The 26,908-nt window shown below is 37.2% G+C and overlaps 1 protein-coding gene across 5 annotated transcripts in view; it reads left to right on the top strand.

Moving 5' to 3' along the window:
- Positions 1-303: 303 nt before the first annotated feature.
- The window catches only part of LOC107744899 (DENN domain-containing protein 5B-like), a 41,349-nt gene continuing 14,744 nt past the window's right edge, over positions 304-26,908 (top strand). For 4 of the 5 annotated variants that reach the window (XM_016558720.1, XM_016558719.1, XM_016558717.1 and 1 more), the window contains exons 1-7: positions 304-658; positions 12,585-12,644; positions 16,780-16,889; positions 20,252-20,972; positions 23,440-23,627; positions 25,649-26,209; positions 26,343-26,574. In XM_016558720.1, coding sequence (XP_016414206.1) covers positions 550-658; positions 12,585-12,644; positions 16,780-16,889; positions 20,252-20,972; positions 23,440-23,627; positions 25,649-26,209; positions 26,343-26,574 — 1,981 coding nt within the window. In that variant the 5' untranslated portion in view covers positions 304-549. The remainder of the gene's footprint in view (positions 659-12,584; positions 12,645-16,779; positions 16,890-20,251; positions 20,973-23,439; positions 23,628-25,648; positions 26,210-26,342; positions 26,575-26,908) is intronic. The other variant, XM_016558718.1, reaches the window with a different exon arrangement.

The raw sequence follows: 26,908 nt of genomic DNA, 5'->3' as shown, positions 1-26,908 counted from the left end.
GGCATTTAGTTTAATGAAAACTTGCTTTTATCTCACCATCGTGAACATGAACAAACTGTTTTACATATTTGTTGTAATTATTGTGAAACAAATCAGACATGGACTGGAAACAAAGTAGCTGATAGTCTAAATATTTTTCATAGACGATCTGATGCAATAATATTTGTAAAATCGTATTTGATCTATGAAAAAATTTGCTTATTTATCATCACAACATTTAAAAGACACGGCTTACATCATTGCACGCTCCTTCTCAAACAAATAGTTGTGGCGAAACATTTGCGAGGTCTCGATTGGCTGAGTGTGATCAGCTGAAGCGGTGCGTCAGTGCGCTCCTGAAAACAGCTACAACTCACAGCCACAGCGAACGTTCTTCAAATCTAATCATTTCTACATAGACTGCTCTCCGAAGCTCACTGCACGAATTCTTAGCAATCAGCTTTCATTAAAACGGCGCTTTTCTTTATTTCATTTGCACGAGGACGCTGGATATGGAGCTGGTTGGGTCTGTATAACAGACGCGGACAAAGCGGATCAGCTCGAGCCGAGATGAGCGCGACTATGAGCGGCTCTGGGTCTTCGCCCTGTCGCTTCGCACATTACTTCGTTATATGCGGAATAGACAACGAAACGGGTCTAGAGCCCGATGCTTTGGCAGGTAAGACTGAGTAATGTGTATTAGACATTGTAGCTTGACTGTAAACGTACTTCAGCACTAGCGTGCACTGATTTCTTATGAGCTAGGCTGCTTGAATCACATTATCCTGATATTAGGGCATTCAAATACATTTGCTGTGTTAATATGCTTGTTTGGGAGCAGCAGACTCGAATTTGATACGAGATACTTGACAAGATACTCTCGGAAATTAGATAATTGCACTGATTTTTGAGACATGATGAGACGGAACATGCTACAGAATCTTGTATTTATATCAGAGAATTGTATTGGATTAATAGGTTTAATATGTTCAGAGGTTTTCACCTGTGTTTGTGTTCAATCTTCAGTTTTCTTATAAAATTTGTGTTTTTCCTAGCATACCACTCAATTCATCAAACAATACAAAAATAATGTGCCACGTTCTTCATAACTGACAAATATAATTCAATGTACTGAGACCACAAGGTGGTTTCATATTGAATTTTCACCACATTAAGTCAGACAGGTCTTGCTGAAAAAAATAACCATATTTTTACTTCTCACACATTTATTAAATGCAGTAGCCATTTTGTTTTTCTGATGTTGCTTGCTGCTATAAGATGAGGAAAAGTATCTAAAATCCCAAATATTTACATTTTGTGTGACGGAGCTGACATTTGATGGTTCTAACAGAAAATATTAGCACAATTACTTTTTCAATTATGAAAAAAATGTAAACAGCCTGTGTAAACTTATTAAACAGCACATATATATCATAATATTTAATTAGGTATAGATTTATGTAGAGATAGATAGATGTACAGTAGATGATATTGAATGATTATAGATAAGTCAATTTAATACCTGATTAACTAAATTAAGAAAAGAATGTGAAATTAATTATGTTCCCAATCACCCAATGTTCCTTGAAACCCGCTGTATCTGTTAAAGGAGGGATCAGATCAATTCTGTGTTTAAAGATGGAGTCAGCATTGAACCTCAAAGAATCAATAAAAACAATCATCATCATCATCCTCATATATTGATTGTCTGCATAATTTTGGATATTTCATAGTGGTGTCAAATCCTGGCCTGGTATCTGTTGATATCTGTTTTTATTGGCTTAATTGTCTTGCTGGCATCCTGTGGGAGCATCTAATAGTGCTTTACATGGATGGATAGAGAGATCACTGAGGGGAGAGAGCTAAATCAGACAGTTTTGAGGACTCAAAAAATGAGAAGAAAAAGCGATTATTATTATGTTTTTTCTTATATAAATGATTTATTATATATATTTTCATATTACACGCACACACACATATATATCTTTACACACACACACACACACACACACTATTTAAGTCTTTAAACTTAAATTTAAACTTGTGTTTTTTGAGAGATGATGGTTGGTTGGTTGATTTGATTGATTGACATTATCATATTGGTCTTATCACAAACATGCATCTTAAAGGTTATTGAACTTGAAAGGGTTTAAAAGATAGCTCAATGTACTGCAGCTCAAAGTGCCACCCGTGCTGGCCAGCTCACGTGGCTGTCACTATCATTTTTATTTCAATCACTCATACTGTGATTGGTATCAACAGATGACTCTCAGATGCCTTGATCTGCTTGGCTTGTATCTAATATTATGTAGTTTGTGTGCTGTGGTGTTTTTGACTCCATGAGCGTTGTGTTTGAACTAATTGTCTCATATGCGATATGCACATTTCTTGTAACCTGATTTGAAAGCACAAAAGCTTTTGCCAAGAGCATAAGTGTTATTGTCAGAGAAAACACGGCTTCCAAAAACAACTACTACTTGTAATCCCAGCAGCCAGTCTGTGTGCTCTGTGTGCCCTGTTTTTTTCCAATCTTTGTCTGGCCTTGTTTTAACAGATGTGCTAGTTGCTCTACCTTTTTAAGGCCTGGCACAGTTTATCAGACTGCTGGTGAACTGTACGAAGAGCTAAGCTCAGCTGCATGTGCGTGATGCTCCCGTGGATTAGATGTGTTGCTTTAAACTGAGAGAGTGCAGAGCAGGCCGTGTGGGAGCAATTTTTGCTTTCAACAGAGATTTTAAGAGAGACGTTTAGTTCTGCTTGTAAAAATCAATAAAATAAGCCTGTGTAATTAAAGGAATGTCCGCCCTGGAAGTTAAACTCTATCCACAGCTGCTAAATAATTATCTGAATAATTATTGAAGTTGTGGCTAATACGATAATACTTAATACAATCAGTCAATAACTGGTTAATGGCCAAAACTCAAATTCTGTACTATTTTGTGTGAATTAAAAAAAAGCACTTAAAACTAAAATAAAGTGTTTTAAATGCAACAAGTGAATTAAGGCATCATAGCAACATAATAATGTACATTATACTTTTTGAGATTTTCTAAAAGGTTACATTTAACAGTGTTATTAGTGTTTTTAAAGATTAGGCCTAGGTTTTAATGCTTTGAATATTAGATGATGGCATAATTATTATAAATGTAAAAACAGAAGGAAATTATGCACAGTATTTTAGTTGTTCAAGCAACCATTACTGTTACTTGTATTTGTTCATCTAATATTTATTTTTTATTTTATTTTATTTAATCTTATTTCCTCTAAAAATAATTATTCTTAACATCATAGCAGCACCACTCAGGAATATCTAAAAATCTGGTTTGTAATGTTTGTACGGAGATTTTCTCTGTCCGCGGATTCAACTTTTCGCTGTGAGATTGGTCTGGTTTCCCAGATAAAGTTCATCATGATTAAACAGTTGGAGCTTGATTAATTTACCACTGTGTGTGTCCAGTGTCATGAGGGCTTGGATTGTATCAGCTCCCCGGGTTGCTCAGATAAGCCATGTGAACTCGCACTGTGTGTAGCATTGTGAGATGCTTAATGTGAGATCCATGTACAACATAACCTTTGTTGAAGATTGTACTGTTCTTGTTTGATCAATGTCGAGTGTTTTGAGAAGCCCACTCGATCCACCCCATAGCACCTGTATTCTCTGGTGGCCTAGTTTCTAAAGATTAGATTTGGTTGCACCTCCTGTGAGAAGATGAGAATGCTCATTTGTAATTCAAACCACTTGAAGATGGAAAGAGCGAGAGATGGTTTTCCTGATATGTATTTTTGACCCTGTTTCCTCACTTCCATTGTTCAAAACACACATTTCCTGCTGGATAGTGGATACCTCAGCGTGTATCTGCATGACTGAATGCGCTGCCGTCCAATCCCAGAGGAGCCCTGGCCTGCACTCATTTGACCGTTTTCTGCATAATCATCACTGCTGGTTGCCCTGTCACTGGACTGTCTGTGTACAGTCTGTTTCTTGTTTTTATTTAAGAGGCTGTTTTGACTGTGTCAAGGTTAATTTAAGTGATCTTTCGTCACATAAACGCACTGTGGCCTCTCGATTGGTGTCATTTTGAGTTGCCGTGCCTTCCTTGATGGCAGAGGCTTGTTAATGAGGTGGTTGTGCTCGGTTCTGATTACTACATTTGCCATTTTTCGAGTCCGCATGTCATCCTCTGTGAAGCCAAATTGTAGTAGACCGTTTCCACCTCACAATATTTAAAAAATGTAATTGCATCTTTATATCTTGCAGCACAAGTGATTTTATTTCTCGTAATTGCAACTTTTTTATATCTCACAATGTGACTTTATATCTCCCTATTACACCTTGCATTGCAACCTTTTATCTAGCGATGTGATTTTTTCACAGTGCAACTTTATATCTCTTAAGGCAACTTTGTTTCTTGTAATTGCAACTTTATATCTCACAATGTGACTATATCTCTCAAGGTAACTTTGTTTTTTGTAGTTGTGACTTTATGTCTCACAATGTGACTTTGTCACGCAAGGCGACTTTATTACTTGCAATGCAACTTTGTTTCTCCTAATTGTGCATGGTGACTTTATTTCTCATAATTGCAACTTTATAACTCATGATGTGACTTTTCACGCAAAGTGACTTTGTTTCTTCTTCTTTTGACTTTTTGTCACAGTGCATCTTTGCATATCACAGTGTGACTTTTTTTTCTTATTGTTTATGACTTTTTATCTCACACTTTAGCTTCATATCTTCATATATATATTCATAACAAGCTGCACAACTTTATAACTCATGATGTGACTTTTCACGCAAAGTGACTTTGTTTCTTCTTCTTTTGACTTTTTGTCACAGTGCATCTTTGCATATCACAGTGTGACTTTTTTTTCTTATTGTTTATGACTTTTTATCTCACACTTTAGCTTCATATCTTCATATATATATTCATAACAAGCGTACTTGTTCATATCATACTGGCCATCTTTCATGTCTTTTTCTCTGTTTATCTTTAATTTGTTTATTTTTCAGACTCTTTCTTTCTCATTAGTCAGTGTCTCTCTCCCCTCTTGCTCAACAATGGATGTTTTTACTTTCTTAGAGGGCTTGTCAAACACTTTCTAGGCACATATCCCAGGCCTAAGGATGTCATGTATGTCCTCTGAGTGGGATAAAAATAAAGACTCTAAATAGGCCTCTTGTGAGAAGAGGATTGCTACATGTCAGAAAGAAATGGCTTTGCATGCAAAAATAACCAATGAAAATGAAAACATGAAACAAAATTTGAATCACAGTCTTGCACATGCATACATCTTTATGCTCTGGAGATCTGCACTTTTATCATGATTTCAGTTCCCTACAAAACTAGCTGCGCCTACAGGCCTTTATCTCATCTTGTTTCTTACTTGATGTGCCATGCATCAACAAAATGGGTTTTCCTGCTTTGGCAGTGGAAGATATTTCAATCTTTGATGTACTAGCCTGTCTCCATCGTTCACACCTCTACCTAAAGAGGGGATTTGTCTCTTGAATTACCTTCATTTACTGAGGATTTGACACCTTGAACGGCCATTAACAGTGACTCGACAGTGTCTGGTCCCCTTCAGGTACCTGTTGATTTGGAGTGGTGCTTTTTGAGCACTGTATCATCTCCATTTAACTTTTATAGTGGTCCCTAAACAGCTTGTAACAAGTATTTGGGCAAACAAGATGCTGAGAGGTATATTTTACCCAGCCGGCAGCGTGTCTGCCTTTAGTGGCTTTTGGTCTGTGATGTGATTCATACAAAAACTAAATACATGGATTCAGAGCAGAGCACAATACCAGACTATTTGCACTTCTGAAATCCCTATAGTTGCAGTTAACATTTAGCAGTTTTGCATGCGTTTCAAACTGTTTTATAAGATTTATGTACATTTAAAATTACTAAATGATTCACTGATATTAAAATTGTGGAAAGTCTGATAATACAATTTGTGTAACTAAATTAACTAAAATCATTGTCAAAACACTAATATACAGTATATGAAAAATCGATTCATTGTGACATTTCCTAAAGATTACATTTAAGTGTTTGCTTCATTTTCAATTGAATTGAATTGAATTTATATCCAATATCCATGAAGACTGATATATTAATTCTATAATATTGGCCAATAACCTCAGGTTCTGATATTGATATCGGTTTGTTCTCCATCACATGAACATCAGCTCTGGTGACAGACTGGGTCATTTTGTAGTGATACAAGACTTGATGTAAAAACATATACCTGCTGAAGCTGGTGAGGATCAAGTTCTCATAAAAAAAGCTACTAATACTTCAGCCCAGACGAGACTTACAAAACCTGTGCGTCAAGTGGTGCATTGTTACATTGTGGCTGCATGACGTGTCTCCGTTCATTGTTTCTTAATGACGCTGGCCAGCTCGTATTGTGACTGCAGGCAGAGACACAAGGCAGTAGTGGACAGCCATAAAGAGCACTGGTTCCTGGGCCATCTGTCGGTGAGCACCAGCGTGGACGTGTGGACAATGGCTATGCTAATGTCGCAACACTTCCCTAGCTTCACCTTTGACTTTTTTTTCTTGAATAAGCCTGAATTGGGGAAAAACGGTTTAAATGCTAGTGCTGTGTATCTGAACCTTTCCTCTTCCGTCCCTTTTGCAATTCTTTGTCCACCCTTGGGAATTTTATCTCAATGTTTCATCATCTTTATATGCCTACTTTTCAGGTTCTAATGCTTTATCTACTCTATCTTTAATCCTGCATTATTTTGAAAAAAGGTGAAGCAGTTCAAAGTCATGCTTTTACTCTCCCCAGGACTTTTTAGACTGCTTATGAAGATCAGAGATGGTGGGAGGGGGTCTGTAAGCCTGTTGGTGTAATCTACTCCGAGACTCAGTACTGTAATCTGCCCTCCTCTTAATTTCAAGTGAAGTTTAGTGTGGTGTAGTGCTATAATGCCAACACAAGACTCATATTTTCACAACTTGTACCAATACTGTAATTATCAGTATCATTATCTTAGCCTTTAATTGCACTGTGAATATGTAAAAACATAAAACATGTTTCAAGTATTTTAGTGGTGACATTTACAAAAAAAAATGTTTCGTTTTGCATCTATTTTGTTTTGATTTTTTTCCCCACTTATTTATTGCTCTTTGTTTTTTCAACTTTTTTTCTGCAACAGTTTAAAGAAGGTATTTTCTATTCCAACAATGCCCCTGCACACAAAGCAAGCCCATATGAAATGATTTACTAAATATGGAGTAGAATAAAACTCAAATAAACCCAGAACTATGAGCCAGAACCCGTCACACAACATCGGTGCCTGACATTACTGTTGTGTCTGAATAGTAGCAAATCCCTGCATCCATGTTCCAGCATCTAGTAGAAAGCCTTCCTAGAAGATCGGAAGCTGTTATGGCAGCAAGAGAAGGGATTAATCATTTTGCTATGACATTAAATGAAATGTTCAGCAAGACACGAGCATCAGTGAGGTTGGACACTAATGTTGGATAATGGCCTGCTGTCGTTTCACCCCAGATGTGTTCAGTAGGGTTTTGTCCATGCAGGTTTATGCAGGCCAGTTTTCCACACCAGTAAAATGTCCTTCATGTTGGATTGTATGTACACACAAATCTGTGTCCCACTATATTAGTTGTCTCTAAAAATATGTACGTACACCGTAAGTGCTGTGTATCAAATTATTCATTTAAATGTTAGTGTATGTTAATATAAAGTGGGTCCAAAGATTGTATAGTGCATAATTAAGGTTGTTCAGAAGTGACTGGAATAGTCAAAACTAGGGATATGCCGGTATCAAATTTTGTTTTCATAAAAAAAAAAAAAGAAGCTTTTTGGAAATGATCTTTTCCGTCTATATGCGAATGCGTGTAAAGTACAAGCCTAGTTTACATTATAAATAATAGTTTAACATTCAAATACATTACGAATATGGAAACATTTGGATTTGTGCCGAATGAGACGTGAGCAATAACCTCCAAATACATCTAGTCAAACCCGCGCTCGCTCCGTCTCTTATGCACGCAAGCATGCACTGTCACGATCTAATGCACTGTAAATGCCGGATTTTTACAAACAAATAGGCCTACCGGAATGCAAAAATTCAAAATCTGACATTTTCCGGAACAGGATCCAGCAGGATCAAATTAAGTACTGGTCATAGTACTCACATAAAATTGTTTGATGTGAGCAACAGTGTGTTTAAACTTTTGACTGGTACTGTACTATAATATACACAAAGAATATCGGCCTTTTTTTACGCCCTGGTATCGGTATCGGCCCCAAAAAACCCATATCGATCGGGCTCTAAATAGGGCCCCTTTAAAGCACTGCACAGAAGCTTGCATAGTGCCGAATGAGCAATATTTGTCATATCTTGCTGAGTTATGTCACGGGTGCAAAATCCAGTTACATAACATCTTTACTACGTGGCCTTCATCCTAATAGATTACAACTGAGGTAGGGCCATTCAGAAGCCTTCATCATATAAATGTGTGTTTTTGTGTCTGTGGTCTGCAGAGCAAAATGGATGGCATGCAGCTTTCAAAATAAAATATGTTTTTTTTAATTATATAAATGCTTTACTTTAATAATAGTCAGAAAGTAGATTGATGCAGCTCTGGATATGTGATGTCTCTGGTTTTGAATTTCTCAACCACAATGGTATCGCTGCAAGCATTAGATGGGCTGAAATGCAGATCTAGGGTCTCAAACAGTTAAAAAAGGTTGCGCAATTGAATATGCTTGGCCTTTACTATGTTTGTGTATGTGTGAGGACAAATGAGACCATGAAACGGTCATGTTGACTTTGTTCATTGACTAAGTTCCAGCTCATCGGTAACCTGTGCCCTCAGATAAGATTTATTAAACACCATGTGACTGTTTGATTTCAGCTAAGTGTGATTCATATGCTTCTTTAGCTCAGATTTGTATGTGTCTCAAGTGTCTCGCCTTTGGTAACAACGATTCAAAAATGAAACATTTCAATTGACACGGGAAAAAGACACGGAAAACTTCAGTGAACATCAGAAAAGCAGCGTGCACATTTCTGGTTAAAAATGAAAGGCCATCAACTGACAAATTTTGATGCTTACATCAGAAAAAAAAATCTTTTGCTTTTATTTATTTCATCATTTATTAATTTGTCATTATTTCATATTTCTTTTTAAGCAAGTACCAGATAATGCGTGTCATCATGTCACGAAATGTTTATAATAAGACTGAAACTGGAGGCTATTTAACAGTGATCACAATTTAAGAAAAACATTAGGCCGATTAATTAATTTCAACGGTTATTCAAACAACGAATAAATTATATAGGAAAGTGAGCAAAGAACATCAATTTTACAGTATCAACGGAGCTTTTTGAAGACCTGCACTCCCGTGGGACCCAATGCAACAGGGTGCGGCGCGGGACAACTCTTGATGGGCGAGTGTGAGTGCGGGTGCGGGCGGGAAGAGACTCGTGTGTGTGCAGGATGCGGGAGAATAAAATGATTCGCAGGACTCCCGCAAAATAGAAATGATCTAAACATAAAGTGTCTAAAACATATAAATTGTTATTTATCTGTTGCACAAAAGCAAAAAGAACACCTAATATTAACATTAAAATTAATGACATGTGCAAGCTAGGCATAGATTCTATTTATAACACGTGTTTAAAGGGTTGCGCAATGTAGCCAATCATAGACTCAGCTGTTGATTTCTGGAACGCAATGGCCAATCAGAGGGGATTAAGTTAGAATCTACTCACCACAGTGCTGAAATTGCGTGCCCAAGAATCCTCATTTTAACACACGAAGTGTAGACACTGTTAAAAAAGATTAATTGTGCATATATTTATTGTGTTATAACACAGCTTTATGAGATCGCGATTAACTGAGATGTCAGCTTTTAGTGATAATAAAGGAAGCGCGCTGCTCGCGTTCTGCCATGCCAAACTATGCACGCAGCAGCCTATGCTTGCTTTTCTGTTAAAAAATAACAGTGGTGATTGTGAATGTTGATGCGTAGCCTAAATAAATATTTTATCGGGAGCGTTTATGCTGGGATGTTGTGGAGCTTAGGAGATGTTACAGAACCATTTCATGTAAATTTCTTCGATGTACTGAAAAAAATCTATATAGGTTACTTTTTTGCGGGCGGGAGCGGGACCAGATAAGATATATTTCTGCGGGTGGGCGCGGGACAGAATCTTGAAGGAGTGGGACTGAAAAATCCGTCCCGCGCAGGTCTGAATACTTTCCGTACCCACTGTATATATATATATATATTATATATATATATAATTTTCCTGCCCCCCTGACTCAAGAGTCAAATGTCGCCCATGCCAGGCTGTATGTAGTAGCATTTTTGTTTCTAAATCATCTGAATGAGATCACAATAATTGTCTGTTAGTCCGATTTCACAAAAACCAGACTGATATGATTTTAGTCAGATTTTGAAAATGTAAAGTGAATGTAAACACACAAATTGTTTAGTTCTCAGTGAACTTTGACCTGAATGTCTGCTACAGGCTGATATGAGTTACACACAAATTATCTTGACAGCCTTGTGTGACTTTGTCATGCCCTGAAAAAGTCAGCTTTTTGTGTTGTTTGTGTGCGTATTTGAACGATTGTTCCCTATGTTACAAGGCTCTTTTCTTAATAAAACACTGGTACCGTCTCATTAAATATCTTAAAGATGAAAGACTCATCTTTTGCTACTTATTCCATCCCTTCGCTTGCTTTCAACTCGCATCAAGCAAGTTAAAGTCATATTTGTCCTGTGAAATTTCAATACCTAACCATGTCAGTGAATGGTTTTCTTGCTTAACTCTATGATGCAGTAAGATAAAACATTGAAGTTTTGACAAGCCAGGACTTGTTGTGGATTACAGCTTTAGTAGATGTGTTATGAGTCTGACAGTGGAGCTGTGCCCAAACCCCGCGAGAAGGAAAATGACCTCAATGTTTCGTGCTCACAATGTGCCCGCTCAGCACTTGAAACACACACACACACACACACACACACATATATGGCTAGAGCTCAGTTACGTAACGCTGTTGAGGATGGACAAAGGCTCTGCAGGAGACATTGTGTGCCGTCCCTTGCTCTTTCTCTGTCTTCCATCAGCACTTTTAAAATGAATAGTGCTCAGAGCAAGGCCAGTGATTTTGGTCTCTGAAGCTCACACATCCAATACTCTCTTCCGCTGCTGCCAGGGGTTAATGGAGAAAAAGTTCTGTTTTTATGGGCACGTGGAAAAAAATGCTGCGCCGATGATTTTGATTATAATATGTATATGCAATACACACACTATAGAACTTGTTGATTAGCGTATTGGCACTCAAAGATACTGTAAAGAGATACCATGGTACAACAAACATGGTGTGGTCCTTTTTGTTGGAGTTAGAAGTAGCAGACTTGCATTTAACATTCACCATCTTTGGAAATGTGTGATATGGGTTAATTAAGTGAGGAAGACTTTGGCAGGTGCTGGATTTAACAGATTGCAGAGGTAGTTAGGATCTTAGGTGAGTTCAAAGTTTTGATTCATGTTTGATTCACGTTCAGCCAGCAGTGACGTTTGTTCGAAACGCACAGGCTGAGTCATCCTGTAAATACCGTTCATAGCACTGCAGACACAGCAGTCGCTTCCTGTGTGGGTGAATCTCAAGAACAGCACGTCTAGCTTGTTTTTCTCTCTAAAATAAAATATATATTTAATTTTAATAAAATAAACCTATTCTTAGGACCATTTATTTATTTATTGCATTTTAACATTGTGTACATGACATTAAGTATATTACTTAGCTGATGTGGTATGTTTTGTTTTTTAGGAATCATTATTATTATTGTTTATTTATTTATTTTTAGTTTATTACCCATAAAGTACTGGGATATGGATGCAAATTTTTTTTATTTTATTTTTTATTTTATATTTTTTATTTTATTTTATTTTTTATTTTGTTTTGTTTTGTTTTATTTTAAAGGCAGAGAGGGGAGAAAGGGTAATTATTTGTTGTCCTATATATATATATATATATATGTCTTCATATTCTTTATGTTAAATATTTGCCTTTATTTATAGACCCAAACATGTTTTTGACAGGGTTTGGGATTTTCATAGGTGTCTGTTAAATGTCTTATGTTTAAGAAATAGATGAAACATGCATCCAGTTTTGATGATCCAGACTATTTGAGGCCAAATTGAAGATGACTTGCTAGCCAGGCATTGAAGGCTGTGTGTGTATGTGTGCGCGTGCATGTGTGTGGGTTGCACATGTAGATATTTCTTAACCACCTCGTTGTGTTCCTTTAACACCCACCAATAAGATATTCTTTGAGCGCTTGCAGGTCATGCACAACGTGATGTCTCTGTCCCAGCAGAGAGTGTGGCCTCCAGTCAAGCTGCTCGCCAAAGCAGAGGCTGTGAAACATGTCTCACTTCACCTCCATCACTGCTCAGCCTGCAAAATAACACACACAATGTCTGTGTCTGCAAAGCCATTGCACTTTGGATTCAGTCATGCATCCATTTTGTTTGCTTCTCCATTTCTGTGTTTGGTTTGACATTTTTGCTTTTTGTTTGTCTGTTTGTGTGTTTGCCATCTCAGCTTTGTACCAATGGCTAGAGGCCGATCGTCAGGGCAGGGAACCAGAAGCCGTGGCAGCAGGTAAACGTCATCATTAACTCCCTCACTGCTAAGCTTCCCTAAATTTCTCCATTTTTATTTTCAGTCCTTCGTTCTTTTGGCCCTGATTACACCTGGTATTAAGATCCACCTCAAATGATTTGATCTCAAGCGGTCAGGCAAGAGAGATTGCTGTTTAAACCTCATATTTATATGCTTCCCAAATGTATCCCCTGTGTCTACTTATATAGACTTTGAGGGGAGGGTCTCTGATTCTGTAACTAAATAGGTTGCTTACTGCATCAGTGCATTACTGCCTAATGGATAAAGCTAAAAAAAGTGAAAACAATCACCAACAAACAAGCACTTCTCCCAAATATTAAACTAGTCACGAAATCTCAAAATGAATATCCACATTTCATACTGTACATTTTAATATTGTGATTTAAATTCACTTGTAATTAAAATGAGTTTAATTTAGTAGAAACTGTTCAATTTGAATTTTATAGATAATTTAATATTATTTTATTGTAATAGTTATTGATTAAATGTATAAATAAATAATTAGTTTTAAATGATTTAGAAATTACATTTTTGGAAGGTTTTGACATGTATTTTTATTTTATTTTAATATTTTAGAATTGTATTATTAAATTATATTATGTTATATTATTGATTTTTTTTTTTTTATAATTTAGAATAAATATATTATAAGAGTTTAATATTTTAATATTATAGAATTTTAATGTTATAGAATGTTTAATATGATTTTCATATTTATCAGTCAAATGTGTAAATAAAATAAATACGTTTAATGTCCAGAATTGGGACGTTTCTGCAATTATGTGCAAATAAATGTATGCACTTTTTGTGTTGTGTAGTTATTTTGTTTTGAAGCTGCTTCTAACCATTTTAAAGCCCTCATTTTAGTGTACCATTTGCTGTCCGAGATTAATATTTAATATGTAGATTAATATTTACCTTTATAGAATATATACAAATGTAATGTGGTCATGTGTTTTGCCTACCACTTGACTTGATTGGACATATTAAGAACACATTAATGTGAATTGCAACCCATTTTGTTTCTGTAATTTGATGTATTTCTGAGGGAAATGGGCTGTTCAGTTAGGAAAAATGTACGGGACTTCATTATATCCATCAAGGATTGATTAAATGGTGCTACATATCAGAATGCAGCAAGACTGAATACCAAGTGTAAACGGGGTCATTGTTTTCATTTAGCTTTCAGTCCTTACTACTTCCTCCCTCTTTTCATCTCGTTCTCTCTCAGTTTGCGATATGCATCATAGTTAAATGTGGGTCATTTGCCTCAGCTTGTTATTTTAAATCGGTTTCTGTTCTCTTGCAACACTCACTGTCTCTTACTCCCTCCCTGTCTTGTTTTTCTGCTGTTCCTGCTATCACTTCATGGGGTCTTTCTCACATGTATGCCTGCGGCCTCAGACTCTCTCTGTTATAAAGGGCTTTAGTAGATTTCTCCTCCTCCCTGTCCCTTCCTGTTAGTTAATGCCCAGGGCTGTCTGTCACACAGTCTCTCCTGCCAAATCACCGCTAGTTCACCCCACAGCACAGACTCACGCTGTAAAAAATCTTCATACATGATGACAAAACATGAGCTAGATGGTTAATTAGACTCTATATTAATTACCTTGCTTCATTCAGAGTGACTGAGTGCTGTTTTCATCTCAAGAATGTACTTGTAACATCAATATCATCAGTTAGTTGTCTTGTTTATCTTTTCATGCTAACTGCGCGCTCTATCTTGTTTGCTTCACATCCATTCGATTGAAATCTCTGCTTTTTAACTTTCATCAGATCCAAATCCTGCATGACATACTGTCTGCTCCTGTAATCTGCACTGTTGTGGCATTCATGGCACTTTTCCAATCTATGTTCCAGCTTGTGTTTTGCTGGCACTGAGCCAGAAAAGCAATTGTGTCTCATGAAACTGTTGCATTCATGATGGTAGAAAGCGACACAAAACACAATGCCTCCCTGTTGTTTTTAGCCCATCATTGTGTGCCAACCAGCATAATAAATGAATCGTGACTTTCATGATTTGAATTTTTCACATTTACCCTAAAAAAATGTGGTTATTGCTGCATTTTCATTTTTTTATAAATATATATATGTGACCCTGGACCACCAAACCAGTCATAAGGGTCCATTTTTTGAAATTGAGATTTATACATCATCTGAAAGCTGAATGAATGAAAGCTTTCCATTGATGTATGGTTTGGTTTGTTAGGATAGGACAATATTTGGCCGAGATACAACTATTTGAAAATCTGAGGGTGCAAAAAAAATCAAAATATTGAGAAAATCGCCTTTAAAGTTGTCCAAATGAAGTTCTTAGCAATGCATATTACTAATCAAAAATTAAGTTTTGATATATTTACGGTAGGAAATTTACAAAATATCTTCATGGAACATGACCTTTACTTAATATCCTAATGATTTTTGGCATAAAAGAAAAATCGATAATTTTGACTCATTTTGATAGTTTTTTTGGCTATTGCTAAAAATATACCCAAGCAACTTAAGACTGGTTTTGTGGTCCAGGGTCACATATTTAAAAAAAATTACAAATAGCTGTAGTGTAGTGATTAACGCACATGCTCCACACACGTTAAGCCTTTGTGCTCACATGAAAGATATAGGTTCAAACCTGTCAATGAAGTGTGAAAATCCCAGTTTTACTATTTTGACAATCAATCAATCATTCTTTTGTTTTTTTTCTTTTAATTGAGTAACAATGTAGAATATCCAATGTTCTTCTTCAAAAAATTTGCAAATTAATGTAAATGAAAATGAATGGTGTACACAGTGCAAAAATGGTGTAAAATATAAAGGTTACAATAATGATAATAACAATAACTCTTGAAAGCAATAACCAAAGTATTTTTTCTGTGAATGTATGAGACATCCGATTCAGTAGCCGCTATAGGGAAATAATAAGAATATCAAAGTGCAGTAAATGGTAAAAACTTTGTGCGCTACAAACCAGTGTGTTTATGATTAAGATAATACATTAAAATAATATTGTAAAAAATACCAGTTTGCAGTTTCAAGCAGCATAACGATATGTACAGCTTAAAAATAACTGGAAGCGAATGACACCGGAAGCCAGACACATTACATTTTATAAATGGCAACATCCGTTCTAACTTGAAAAATAAGGTGGATAACCAAAGTATAAAACTTAAATATGAATAATATTCAATATTATTAAAGCAAAACCACAAATTATTAATGTAATTTCCTGCTTACGATTCACAAAAAGAAATTTTAAATCTCAAAAAAATTATATCCTAAAGATATTGTGTATATATTAGAAAAATATTTATTTTATAGTAACAATTATTATACTACACTGTTTTAGCATCAGTTTTTGTACATTTACTGAAATGTTTTATTTGATCTTTTTTATGTATGTATTTTATTTATTTATCTATCTGTCTATCATGACTTGGTTATAACATTCTTATTTTGGGGTGTATGAGGGGGGAAATGAATGCTGCTGATCATGAAGAACAAACCCAGATGTGGGTGTGAGTATGTTAGTGTTGAGGTTAGAGGGTGAGGAATCCTGCTCAGACCAATACTATCCCCTCGCAGACAGGTGTCGTATCTGGGTCACATTTAAATGGTAAATATGAGTGGATTATTCTGTCCAACATACTTGAGAGAGTTGTAGTAATCATGTCACAGCAATGTGTGTTTTAACAAGTTATTAAGCTATCAACGGAAGGTGTGAAATTGTGCGTGAAAATTGTGAGCAATATGCCAGATTTTTTAAAACTGTAACTGTTGAAATATACAACTAAGTAACTTACAGAAAGTTTCATCACAACTACTAAGTAGATGTAAAGAATGAAATCCTCTGCAACTTGTTCACATGCATGCCTCCATAACGTACCGTCCTCTCAAAAGGCCTTGAGGTACACAGTTTAGTGGCAAATCCATGAAACCTTCATCAGTTTAATGCAGTGTAACTGAGACACATGACAAACCTCTTCTTATTTACGACCATGAATAAGAATTCAGATACACTTATAGCATAGATGCTTTTGCAATTTAAAGCTTATGAATATTTTAAAAGATGTTTCCAGGCGTTTACTGTCCTTAATACCTATTCCTTTCCTCTCTGCAGGAGAAAACTTTGATCAGAGCCCCCTCAAAAGGACCTTCAAATCCAAAGTGCTTGCTCACTACCCAAAGAACATCCAGTGCAACGCATTTGACCAGGATGCTGTTAACATGGTAAGCGACTTCAGTACTTGACACTTTTACCTGTTTGGTTTACACCTTTGATCTATTACCTCCAGCAGTGATTTAAACTGTTTTTTTTATATCATTCTTTTGTTTTGTATCATTCTATTTGTTTTGCACTTGTTTTGTATAATTCTTTTGTGTTTTGTTTCATTCTTTTGTTTTAAGGTGTTTTTTTCACTCTTTTTGTTTTTGTATCATTCTATTGATTTGTTTTGTTTGTTTTGAGTTTTGTATTGTTTATTCATTATATATTTTATTATTCTTGTTTTGTGCACTTGTTTTTTGTTTGTTTTGTTGTGCTTTTGTTTTGTTTTATTTTTTTGTTTGTTTTGTTTGAAGTGTGTTTGGGACATGTGCCTTTCAGAGCATGCTGAGGCTTGATGAATAGGGTGAAATTTTATGCCAAATTGATCATATCCAACACATCTAAACTTGTTTGATTTCTGTTACAAATAAAGGTTCCCACACACAGTCTCACTGTTTCTCATATTAGTCATAAGATAGATGTGTATCTGCATTGATTTGGAGTGCCATAATGTGTACATGTAGACTCTCAGTCATTCTGTGGTTGCATGCAGTGATCAGCTGAAGGGTTTGTTTTATTGTCCCAGAGCATGCAGAGGTAACGAAAACCTCTGACCTATCGTTCCCGTGATGCAAGGTCGTTTTTTCCATCAGCAAACGTAAACGGATGCTTAGTGGTAGTGACACCAGCATCAATTATTCAACCCAGGCTCTCTGCTTACATCGGCATGGAAACGGCTCATTGTGTGTGTTCTCGCTCTATAAAGGAACACCTGAAGTGTTCAGCGCTGCCAGTCATGATGCTATCACATAATTTGAGGGGAAAAAAACAATTCAGTCATTTTCAAGGCCAGTCTCTTATCTGCAGAGATTCACACATAAAAATATCCACCCACACACATTAGAAGTGCTTGAACGACAGCTTGCAATCACAGAACGCCATTTTAGTTCTCAATCCTCCAAGGCCTGGATAACATTCCCCTAGAGATTACTTTCATTTTTCAATTCCACTTCTAGCTAATCTTCTTTCCATTCCTGCACTCTTTTGTTCTCTGTCCTTTCTCTCTCTCTCCCTCCCTCCATTTCTCTGTCTTTTCAGTTCTCGACTATTTCAGACGGCGCACGAATGACACTTTATTTCGGTGACCATGTTAACTCATAATGCATGTGCAAGCAGCACGGTGCTGCGTAAATAAGAGCGAAACGGAAACATAGGTGCAAAAGCGTCCAATTTTTGCCTTGTGTAGTCTAGGAAACGTGCTGAAAATGTACTGTAAACCTATTTATCAACACAATATTTTGCAATTATAATCTTTTATGTAGTAAATAATAAAGTGAAATGCTCACCTATAGTTTGAAAAAATGCAAGTTGCATGCATGCAGACACTTTCTGTTTAGTAAATCTGTTTGAAATAGGCTGTACTCTCTTGCTCTTGTGCATATTTTGCATATATCAGTTGTGTGTGTGCATCTTTGAATCTTTGCATTAGGGCTGTGCGATATTGAAGAAAAATGCGATATGCGATATGCGATACGATATTGCTTAAAGTGTGTAAAATCAATTTCAATTATATTTTAAAATGTTTAATTTCTTTCTCAGCTGTTTACATTCATTTAAAACATAACCGACTGCGTTTACGAGAATGATCGTCGAGACGGGTACTATTGACATAATTCTGTGTGTATGTGTCTGTTTAAACATGAGGAGATGCGAAAGACGAAGCAACTCGGTGTTCGCGCGCCGTCTGAAACCCGTCTCTCTGCGTGCGCGCGCTTTGCACGTGTGCGGCAGAACTGAAGATACGCTGTGCGAGATGCGGCGTGTGCGCGCGCTTCAGGTGTGAGACAGGCAGCAAGAGGAGACGGCGAAGAGTCAGTGTTGCCAACGGCTTTCAATTCTGGTCCTTGTTTGTTACTGACGTTTTAGTTTGCTTTCAGCTACTACCGACAAGAGAGGGCAGTCTGTCAGAAATCTCGCCACAGAAAAAAACTGCATGTCATGTGACTTACCCAAAGCACATCATTGGCTAAACTAAGGTCTTCTCTTTCCAACAAAAAAAACGAGAATGTTCTCTTAAAGAGACAGTGGCAAGGAAATGAACACAAAGACCATGTTGCCATATGGCCACACCATGCGGTAGAGGGTTAAGCCATCCAGTTTAAATCAATGTAGTCAGGTCAAATGCTCTTTGGAGTTCAAATCATACTGCCACATATGATATAGAGCAGCGGTTCTCAATTCCAGTCCTCGCGTACCCCCGCTCTGCACATTTTGTATGTTTCTCTTATTGCTTCAGACGTTTGTTATATTTGACTGTAAGTGCCCTGCGAAGTGGACATTACCGGATATTCCGCCATGATTCCAGTTTGAAGGGAGCGTATATGTTCCAGACAAAGGGCATTTAAGTGTGCGAGACGTGAATTTAAATTGTATTTATTTACAGAGGTATATTATGTCCCACTTCACGCTTCTCTAGTAAGTTTCGTATGTGTGTGAAGACGCTGTAGGCAGCAGCGTAGCGCAAATCTGTAAATGAATATTCCGAAGTGAAGTAAACTTTAACTGATTTCTCCTGCTCAGGGAGTAGGGAGCAATGGACACTGTGTCAATCGGAACACAGTTCATGCACGGAGCTCACTTCTAACGAGATGATGATCTGAATCAGGTGTGTTAACAAAGAGAGACATGCAAAACATGCAGAGTGGGGGTACGCGAGGACTGGAATTGAGAACCGCTGATATAGAGGGTGACTGAAATGTTTCCCCCATCTAAATGTGTGTAAAATCTTGAGGAATGAACCGCATGTTTTTAACATTGAACAGCCAACTTATAACGTGCCATTTCTCACTGTACTTTCATTAAAGTAATGCAGAGTAAGAGGAAAAGCCATCACCCAGAGCATATAATGTGATTGGCTGTCTTTCTTCTGGCGCCAAAAACCTCTTCAAATAAAATAATAATAATAATAATAACAATAATAATTACTCCAGTTCATAAGCTCATAAACTTGTATTTATTTTAGTTTAGATTGATTGATTTTATTTAATAGCTGGAGCTAATGTTGGAGATCATATATAACAATACACAGCAAACAAACATAAATAAGTCTAGGAAAAAAAAAAACATGGTACTGTTTGGTACTTTTCCTGTGTTCATCAGAAATTTTTTTTTTCTCAGTGGAGTGCTACGGTTCACTTCATTTTATATTGTTGCTGGAAATGTAAACAGTAGACACCCTGCATATATCAAATTGCACAATGAAGGCAGCATTAAGAAATGTGTAGTTACTGAAGCAATAAGTCATTTTCTCTTTCTTTCTCTACAGCTCTGCATGCCCAAAGGTCTGTCATTCCGAACACAGCGTGACAGTCACACCCCACAGTTCCACTCTTTCCTCATCACGAGAGAAGACGGATCTCGCACTTATGGTTTCGTTCACACCTTCTACGAGGAGGTGACCAGCCCTCAGATCTGCTCCGCCATGCAGACGCTACACCAGATGCACCAAGCGGAGCATAACGAATCTGCCCACAACTGCCCTTCATCATCGTCATCATCGTCCTCATCCTCCTCTAGTATGGACTCTTTAGCCAGCAGCCTTGGTGAAGTTGAGTCTCCCTCCTCAACTTCCTCCTCACAAGGGGGCCACACGAGCTGTGGCTGCTCTGGCGAAGGCTACGACTCTGTTCGCGACACTCTGTATGTGTCCAAAGCTATGTGTCTAATCACGCCCATGCCCTTCATGCACGCCTGTAAAGGTTTCCTGTCCCAAGTACACCGTGCTGTCATCTCCCATCAGCCGCCCCCACTTCCTTTGGAAAGCTATATCTACAACATCCTCTATGAAGTACCTTTGCCACCACCCGGACGCTCTTTAAAGTTCCACGGAGTGTATGAACCTATCCTGAGCCAGAGGCCTGGTGTCGGGGAGCTGCCGTTGGCTGATTTCCCACTGAGTGAGGCCTTCCAGTTGTTGGGAGTGGAAAATCTGGTGCAGATTTTTACTTGTGTCTTACTAGAGATGCAGATCCTCCTCTACTCACAGGGTAAGAAACCTAGAATTTTAGCTTAGAAAATGTTTTTTTTTTTCGTTTTTCCATTTTGTTTGATCTTGTTTGTTTGTGCCTGCCTAGTCCTATTCATCCACTTTTTCTGGCTTTCATTTAGTTTTGTTTCATTTTGGTTTTGTTTGCTTTCGTTTGTTTTGTTCATACTTGTTTGGTCACGCTTTGTTTTGTTTGCTTTCCTTTGGTTTTGCCTGTTTTGCTTGGCTTTGTTTGGTTTCGTTTGATTTCGCTTTAATGTCTTTTGTTTGGTTGTTTAGTTTAGTTTGTTTTGTTATTCATTTGGTTTCGCTTGGGTGTGTTTGCTTTAGCTTTTGTTTGTTTTGCTTTTGTTTTTTTTATTCGGTTTGTTTTTGTTTTGTTTTATTTTATTTTATTATTTGTTACAATTATTAAATGATAAAATAAATACAAAATATGTTTAGAAATAAATATATATTTATTTATTACAGTAATGTAGTGTTTCCAAATAATATATAGACTTTTTGGACTTGTAATGTCTTATTATCTAATGATTAAATGTCTTAATGCCACAATAATTTTGTGGTTTAATTAATGAAATACGGTTTTAAATATATTAACCGATTGACAATCCCTACTTTTATATCAAGCTTACAGGCTATTTGTGTTTGAATTTGCACCCCTGATGACTTAAGTCTTGACTGTATGCAGATCAGTTCATCTCTTATTTAAGCATTTAAATTTGAGTTCTGATGCTGGGAAGTGCATCTTTGCCGGGGCTTTGATGTGGAGACTGAGTGAATGTGGAGGAGCCTAATGAATATTACATTACCCTGCTGCAGCACATATGCTTTTCAGCAAACACAAGCTGATACACATGCTAATGAATTCCTCTGACTGTTCTCCATATAAACAAATGATGAGATTTTTATGAGAAACATCTATTAATAATCACATTGCCCTGTTTTAGTAAGTCCACCGTACAGTATTACGTGATAAGTTGCCTTTCATCTAATTTAACTTGGATCCCAGGATCCAAATTGAACCATTGTCAAGTGCCAAATGCAAGTTGAAATGACTTTGGTTCATAAAAACAGGTTTCAACATAACTCATAGTTACGATCTTCACTGATGTGTTTCATTTCTGTTTGCAAGCATATTAGGGAAAAACAACTAGATACAGTGCCTTGCGAAAATATTCATACCCCTTCATTTTTTTTACATTTTGTTAAGTTGCTGCCTTATGCTAAACTGCTTTAAATTACTTTTTCCCCACATCAATCTACACTCCATACACCATAATGGTAAAGCAAAAAACAGGTTTTTAACATCTTTGCAAATTTATTAAAAATAAAAAACTTAAATGATTCCATTGCATAAGTATTCATACCCTTATCTGGGACAGTTGAAATTTAGCTCAGGAGCATTCAAATTGCTTGTAGATGTTACTACACTTCGAGTGAAGTTAACCTGTGGCAAATTCAATTGAATGGGTATGATTTGGAAAGGCACACACATCTTAATAAAAGGTCTATCAGCTGATAATGCATATCAGAGCAAAGGGTCTTGGTTAGAGTGGTGACCAAGACCATGATGGTCACTCTAGTTGAGCTCCATGATCATATATGCAGATGGGAGAAATCTAGAGAAGGACAAATATCACTGCAACACTCCACCGATCTGGGCTTTATGTCGGAGTGGCCAGACTCAATCTTCTCCTCCGTGAAGACACATGAAAACACACTTGGATGTTGCATAAAAACACCTAAAGGACTCTCGGACTCTGAGAAAGTCTCTGGTCTGATGAACCTCAATTCCAAGCATCATGTTTGAAGGAAACCAGGCACTGCTCATCACCTGAAGTACCACCCCAAAAGTAAAGTGTGCTGGTAGCAGCCTCATCCTGTGGGGCTGTTTTTCAGCGGCAGGGACCGAGGGACTTGTCAGAGTAGAAGATAAGCTCAATGCACCAAAATATTGAGTTAGCCTTAATGAAAACCCACTCCAGAGCATTCAAAGACTGGGCAGAGGCACTGTAATTAACTTTTATATTGACAAAAAATTATATATTTATATTAGGGCTATAGGGCTGTATTTATACAAAATTTAATCTAATTAATTACACAATGTGGTGATTAATTAATCTAATTAATCACACATCATATTTGTCAGAGAAATTACCCCCAAAAGCCATTATTATGTTACATGAGAAAAGCTTCAAATAGACATTACAAAAAGTAGCTTTAAAAAGAAATATGATTTAACATTTATTATTTACTTTTTACTGTTATTTTTCCATAATACTAAATGCAGTTTAATGGATGTTAAGACATTTAAGGTAAATTTTATTTAAATAATTCACTTGCTAGTGGCAAAAATAGAATTTTACAGCCTCATTTCAACAAACTCGTATAATGATTTCTTATTTTAATTTATTTTGTCAGTTGAAGTTGTTGATATTTTTTTTCTTTTGTCTGTGTACGTTTAGATTACCAGAGGCTCATGGTGGTTGCGGAGGGAATCACAACATTGCTGTTCCCGTTCCAGTGGCAGCATGTGTATGTGCCCATCCTTCCCGCTTCTCTTCTGCACTTCCTGGACGCTCCTGTGCCGTATCTCATGGGCCTGCAGTCCAAAGAGGGCACGGACCGCTCCAAGCTAGAGCTGCCTCAAGAGGTAATCTGCACAGACCTGCACATTCACACATTTTATCACAGCCACTTAGAAATCCCTGAGATAGCCTTTATAAATTTGGAGCCAGATTGGTTTGTGACGATGGGTGATTTGCATATGAGAACACCCTCAATGCCTTTAAAAAGCACCAGAGGCCTTCACTGAAAATAGCCTAACCAGTATGAGGCTCTTCTTTTGCAGTCCTTGTTTCCCTCTTATTTCTTCGAGGGATACAGGAATACAGTGCTTCCATGTTCGACTTGTATCATTAGCTTCAGAGCCTTCGTTTCTTTGTGTCGTGCTGTATCAGAATTCTTAGCAGAGGTTAATTATTCATGGTTTGTCCGTCTGGATGCTGCAAGGCTACCCTACATCCTCATCCCTAAATCCCATTTTCCGTAACAACATTCAGTTTCCCTGCTATGCATTCTCTTTGAAGTCACTCTGACCCAGAAAAAAAGACTAATGACAACGAGAGCGAGACCGAAGGGGAACAAGAGAGGAGATGGCTCATTTTGGAAAAGCAGCATGGGTTTCCTTTTTACTGCATTCATTTTTGTGTTTCTGTTTGCTGTTTGTGTATATAAACTAATGTTTAAAAGTTTGGGGTCCGTAAGATTCAAAAATATTTTTGAAAAAGTCTCATATGTTCACAAAGGCTGCATTTATTTGATCAAACATACAGTAAAAAAAAAAACAGTAATATTGGTAAATACTGTATTATGACCATTTAAACTAACATTTAAAATATTTTTAAATGTTATTTATTCCTGTGAGAGGACAAAGCTGAATTTTCAGCATCATTACTCCAGTCTTCAGTGTCACATGATCCTTCAGAAATCATTCTGATATGCTGATTTGCTGCTCAAGAAACATTTGTTGTTTTCAATGTTGAAAAGAGTTGTGCTTCTTAATATATTTGTGAAAACCATTAGATTTTTCAGTTTAATTTTAGTAAAATTATTATGCTTCAGCTCCTGTCCATTGTCTTTGCCCATTTCAGATCAGGATTCTTCTGACCGGGAACAGTATTAAATGAGTGTTGGATGCGTGTATGCAGTATAACACAAACAAACGTACATGTGCACAAACCTGTATGCGCACGCTCACGTTTTTGTAGCAGCGCAAAAGTAGACATTAAAAAAACTACATATAAAGAAATCTGACACACATTTAAAAATGATATACACTCATATGAGATGAAGACATTTATAAAAACGAACCCAAATTGTTAATTAATAGGAAAAAAGATGTCATTTTTATTTAGCTTGGTCAAACACATGCATGCTGGGCCTAAATGCTTCTTTCTGACAGGCTGTCAGCATTGTGGCCTGACAGAACGGACAGTTCTGCTTGACTGATTTATTTTTACAGCAACCAGGTCACGCTCACACACTCTCTCTTGAGGGCATTTTCACTGCATGAGCTGCACTGCATGTGACTGAACAGCAATGTGTCACACAGTGAGATTTCTGATGATACACAGGATTGATTTTCTCTAATTCCAGATATTTGGTTTGGTTATTAGGTCAGTACAGCTGATGATATGCTATTGCAGCTTTGGGTCAGTGCGTGTGTGTTTGAATACTGTGAGATTTGTGTTTTGGACATGTGCTTTGTTTGGCACATCAGAATGAAGTTGGCTTATAATGTAATCTACATGTTAATGTAGCGATTATTTAGCTAGGCTATTATTTTGGATACATTTTTTTTTTTTTTAACCGAGATACAAATTTTATGCTTTTAAAACCAAAATACACGCAATGCCACTCATTGTTTGGCCACACATTTTACTTCAAAACACTCTTGTTTGTCATTGACCCATACACACACACACACAAACATCAATTTCCTTTGTCACAGCATTATTGGTTATTGTTGAGTTATACTACAGGTTAAAGTATAATTACACAAAAATCTGCCTGATGACATTTAATAAAACAACTTGAACTCTTACCTTTTCAGATTGAAATGTGCGGCTTGAAGCGTAAAAGTTAATTTGCATGGCGCCTTTCTCTCCTCAGGCGAACCTGTGTTTTGTTGACATTGACAACCAGTGCATCGAGCTGCCTGAAGAATTCCCTCAGTTCCCCAACAAGACCGAATTCATCCAGGAACTCAGTGAGGTATTGCTAAGTTTTGGTCTGTCTCCTGAGGGGGGCAACACCTCCCCTGAACCAGCTGTCAGCATGCAGACCTCCACGCTGGAGAAGGAGCTGAAGAGCACATCCCTGAGTGAGTTAGTGGATGACAGGAGGAACGGAAACCTCGGTGGAGAGGCGCTGGACATGCTGGAACTTCTTCAGGGCAACCCGACTCTGGAGCGTCTGCAGGCTTTGGCCAAAAGGACAGGGGTGAAAGTGGCCCGTTTGGAGGCATTGGCAGCAGGGGAGGAGGGTGTGGGAGGAAGGTCTCCTGCTGAGGAAGAGGAGCTGAGGAACGCTAAACTGAACGTGCAGCTGAGGGAGGTGTTTGCTGCGCGCTTTGCTACAATGTTTGCAGACTACGAGTCGTTTGTGATTCAGAACTCTCCAGATTTGGAGTCCTGGCTGACCAATAGAGAGCAAATGCACAACTTTGACAAGGTAACTGATATGTTACACACTTTAAGATGCACAAAATATTAGCAAAACAAATCCTATTCTTGTACCAAAGTTTTCATCAAAAGTTTCAGAAGGTACATCCATTTCTGAGTTCTTTCATTTGATTTCTCTTCAGGCCTCATTCCTTTCTGATCAGCCGGAACCGTACTTGCCCTTCCTGTCGCATTTCATCGAATCACAAATGTTTGCCACCTTCATCGACAACAAGATCATGTCTCAGTGGGAGGAGAAAGAACCCATCCTGCGAGTGTTTGACGGACGCATTGAGAAGGCCCGTCTCTACAATGTTCGCGCACCCAGCTTGCGCTCATCTGTTTACCAGAAATGCACTTTTCTCAAAGAATCAGGTAAGAATCATTGAGATTTATTTCTCATAATATATTTTAAGTCAAATGTGCAGAGTGTTTAAGTCAATAGTTTAAGCCATTTAAAGTTTGATTTTACCACTCTGTGCTACTTTCAAAACATTGCTCAATAGAGCAAAAGTGGAAAAAAGTTGCCCCAGAAATTACACTCTTCACCTTTTAAGTAACATGACATCAAAATTTACACTATTTACTTTCTGAATTTGTTCAAAATGTCATTCCAAAGAAACTTTTTGTATGGAGTGGTAAGGTATGGATGACTTCACAATGTCATCAATTTCCCATAGGATAAAATCAAGTCCAACCATACACTTCG

This window comes from Sinocyclocheilus rhinocerous, unplaced genomic scaffold (genome assembly GCF_001515625.1).
Source record: "Sinocyclocheilus rhinocerous isolate Xijiao unplaced genomic scaffold, SAMN03320098_v1.1 scaffold258, whole genome shotgun sequence".
NCBI classification, from domain to species: Eukaryota; Metazoa; Chordata; class Actinopteri; order Cypriniformes; family Cyprinidae; genus Sinocyclocheilus; species Sinocyclocheilus rhinocerous.
The sequence above is the reverse complement of the archived record's forward strand: the minus strand, read 5'-3'. Positions and strand labels throughout refer to the sequence as shown.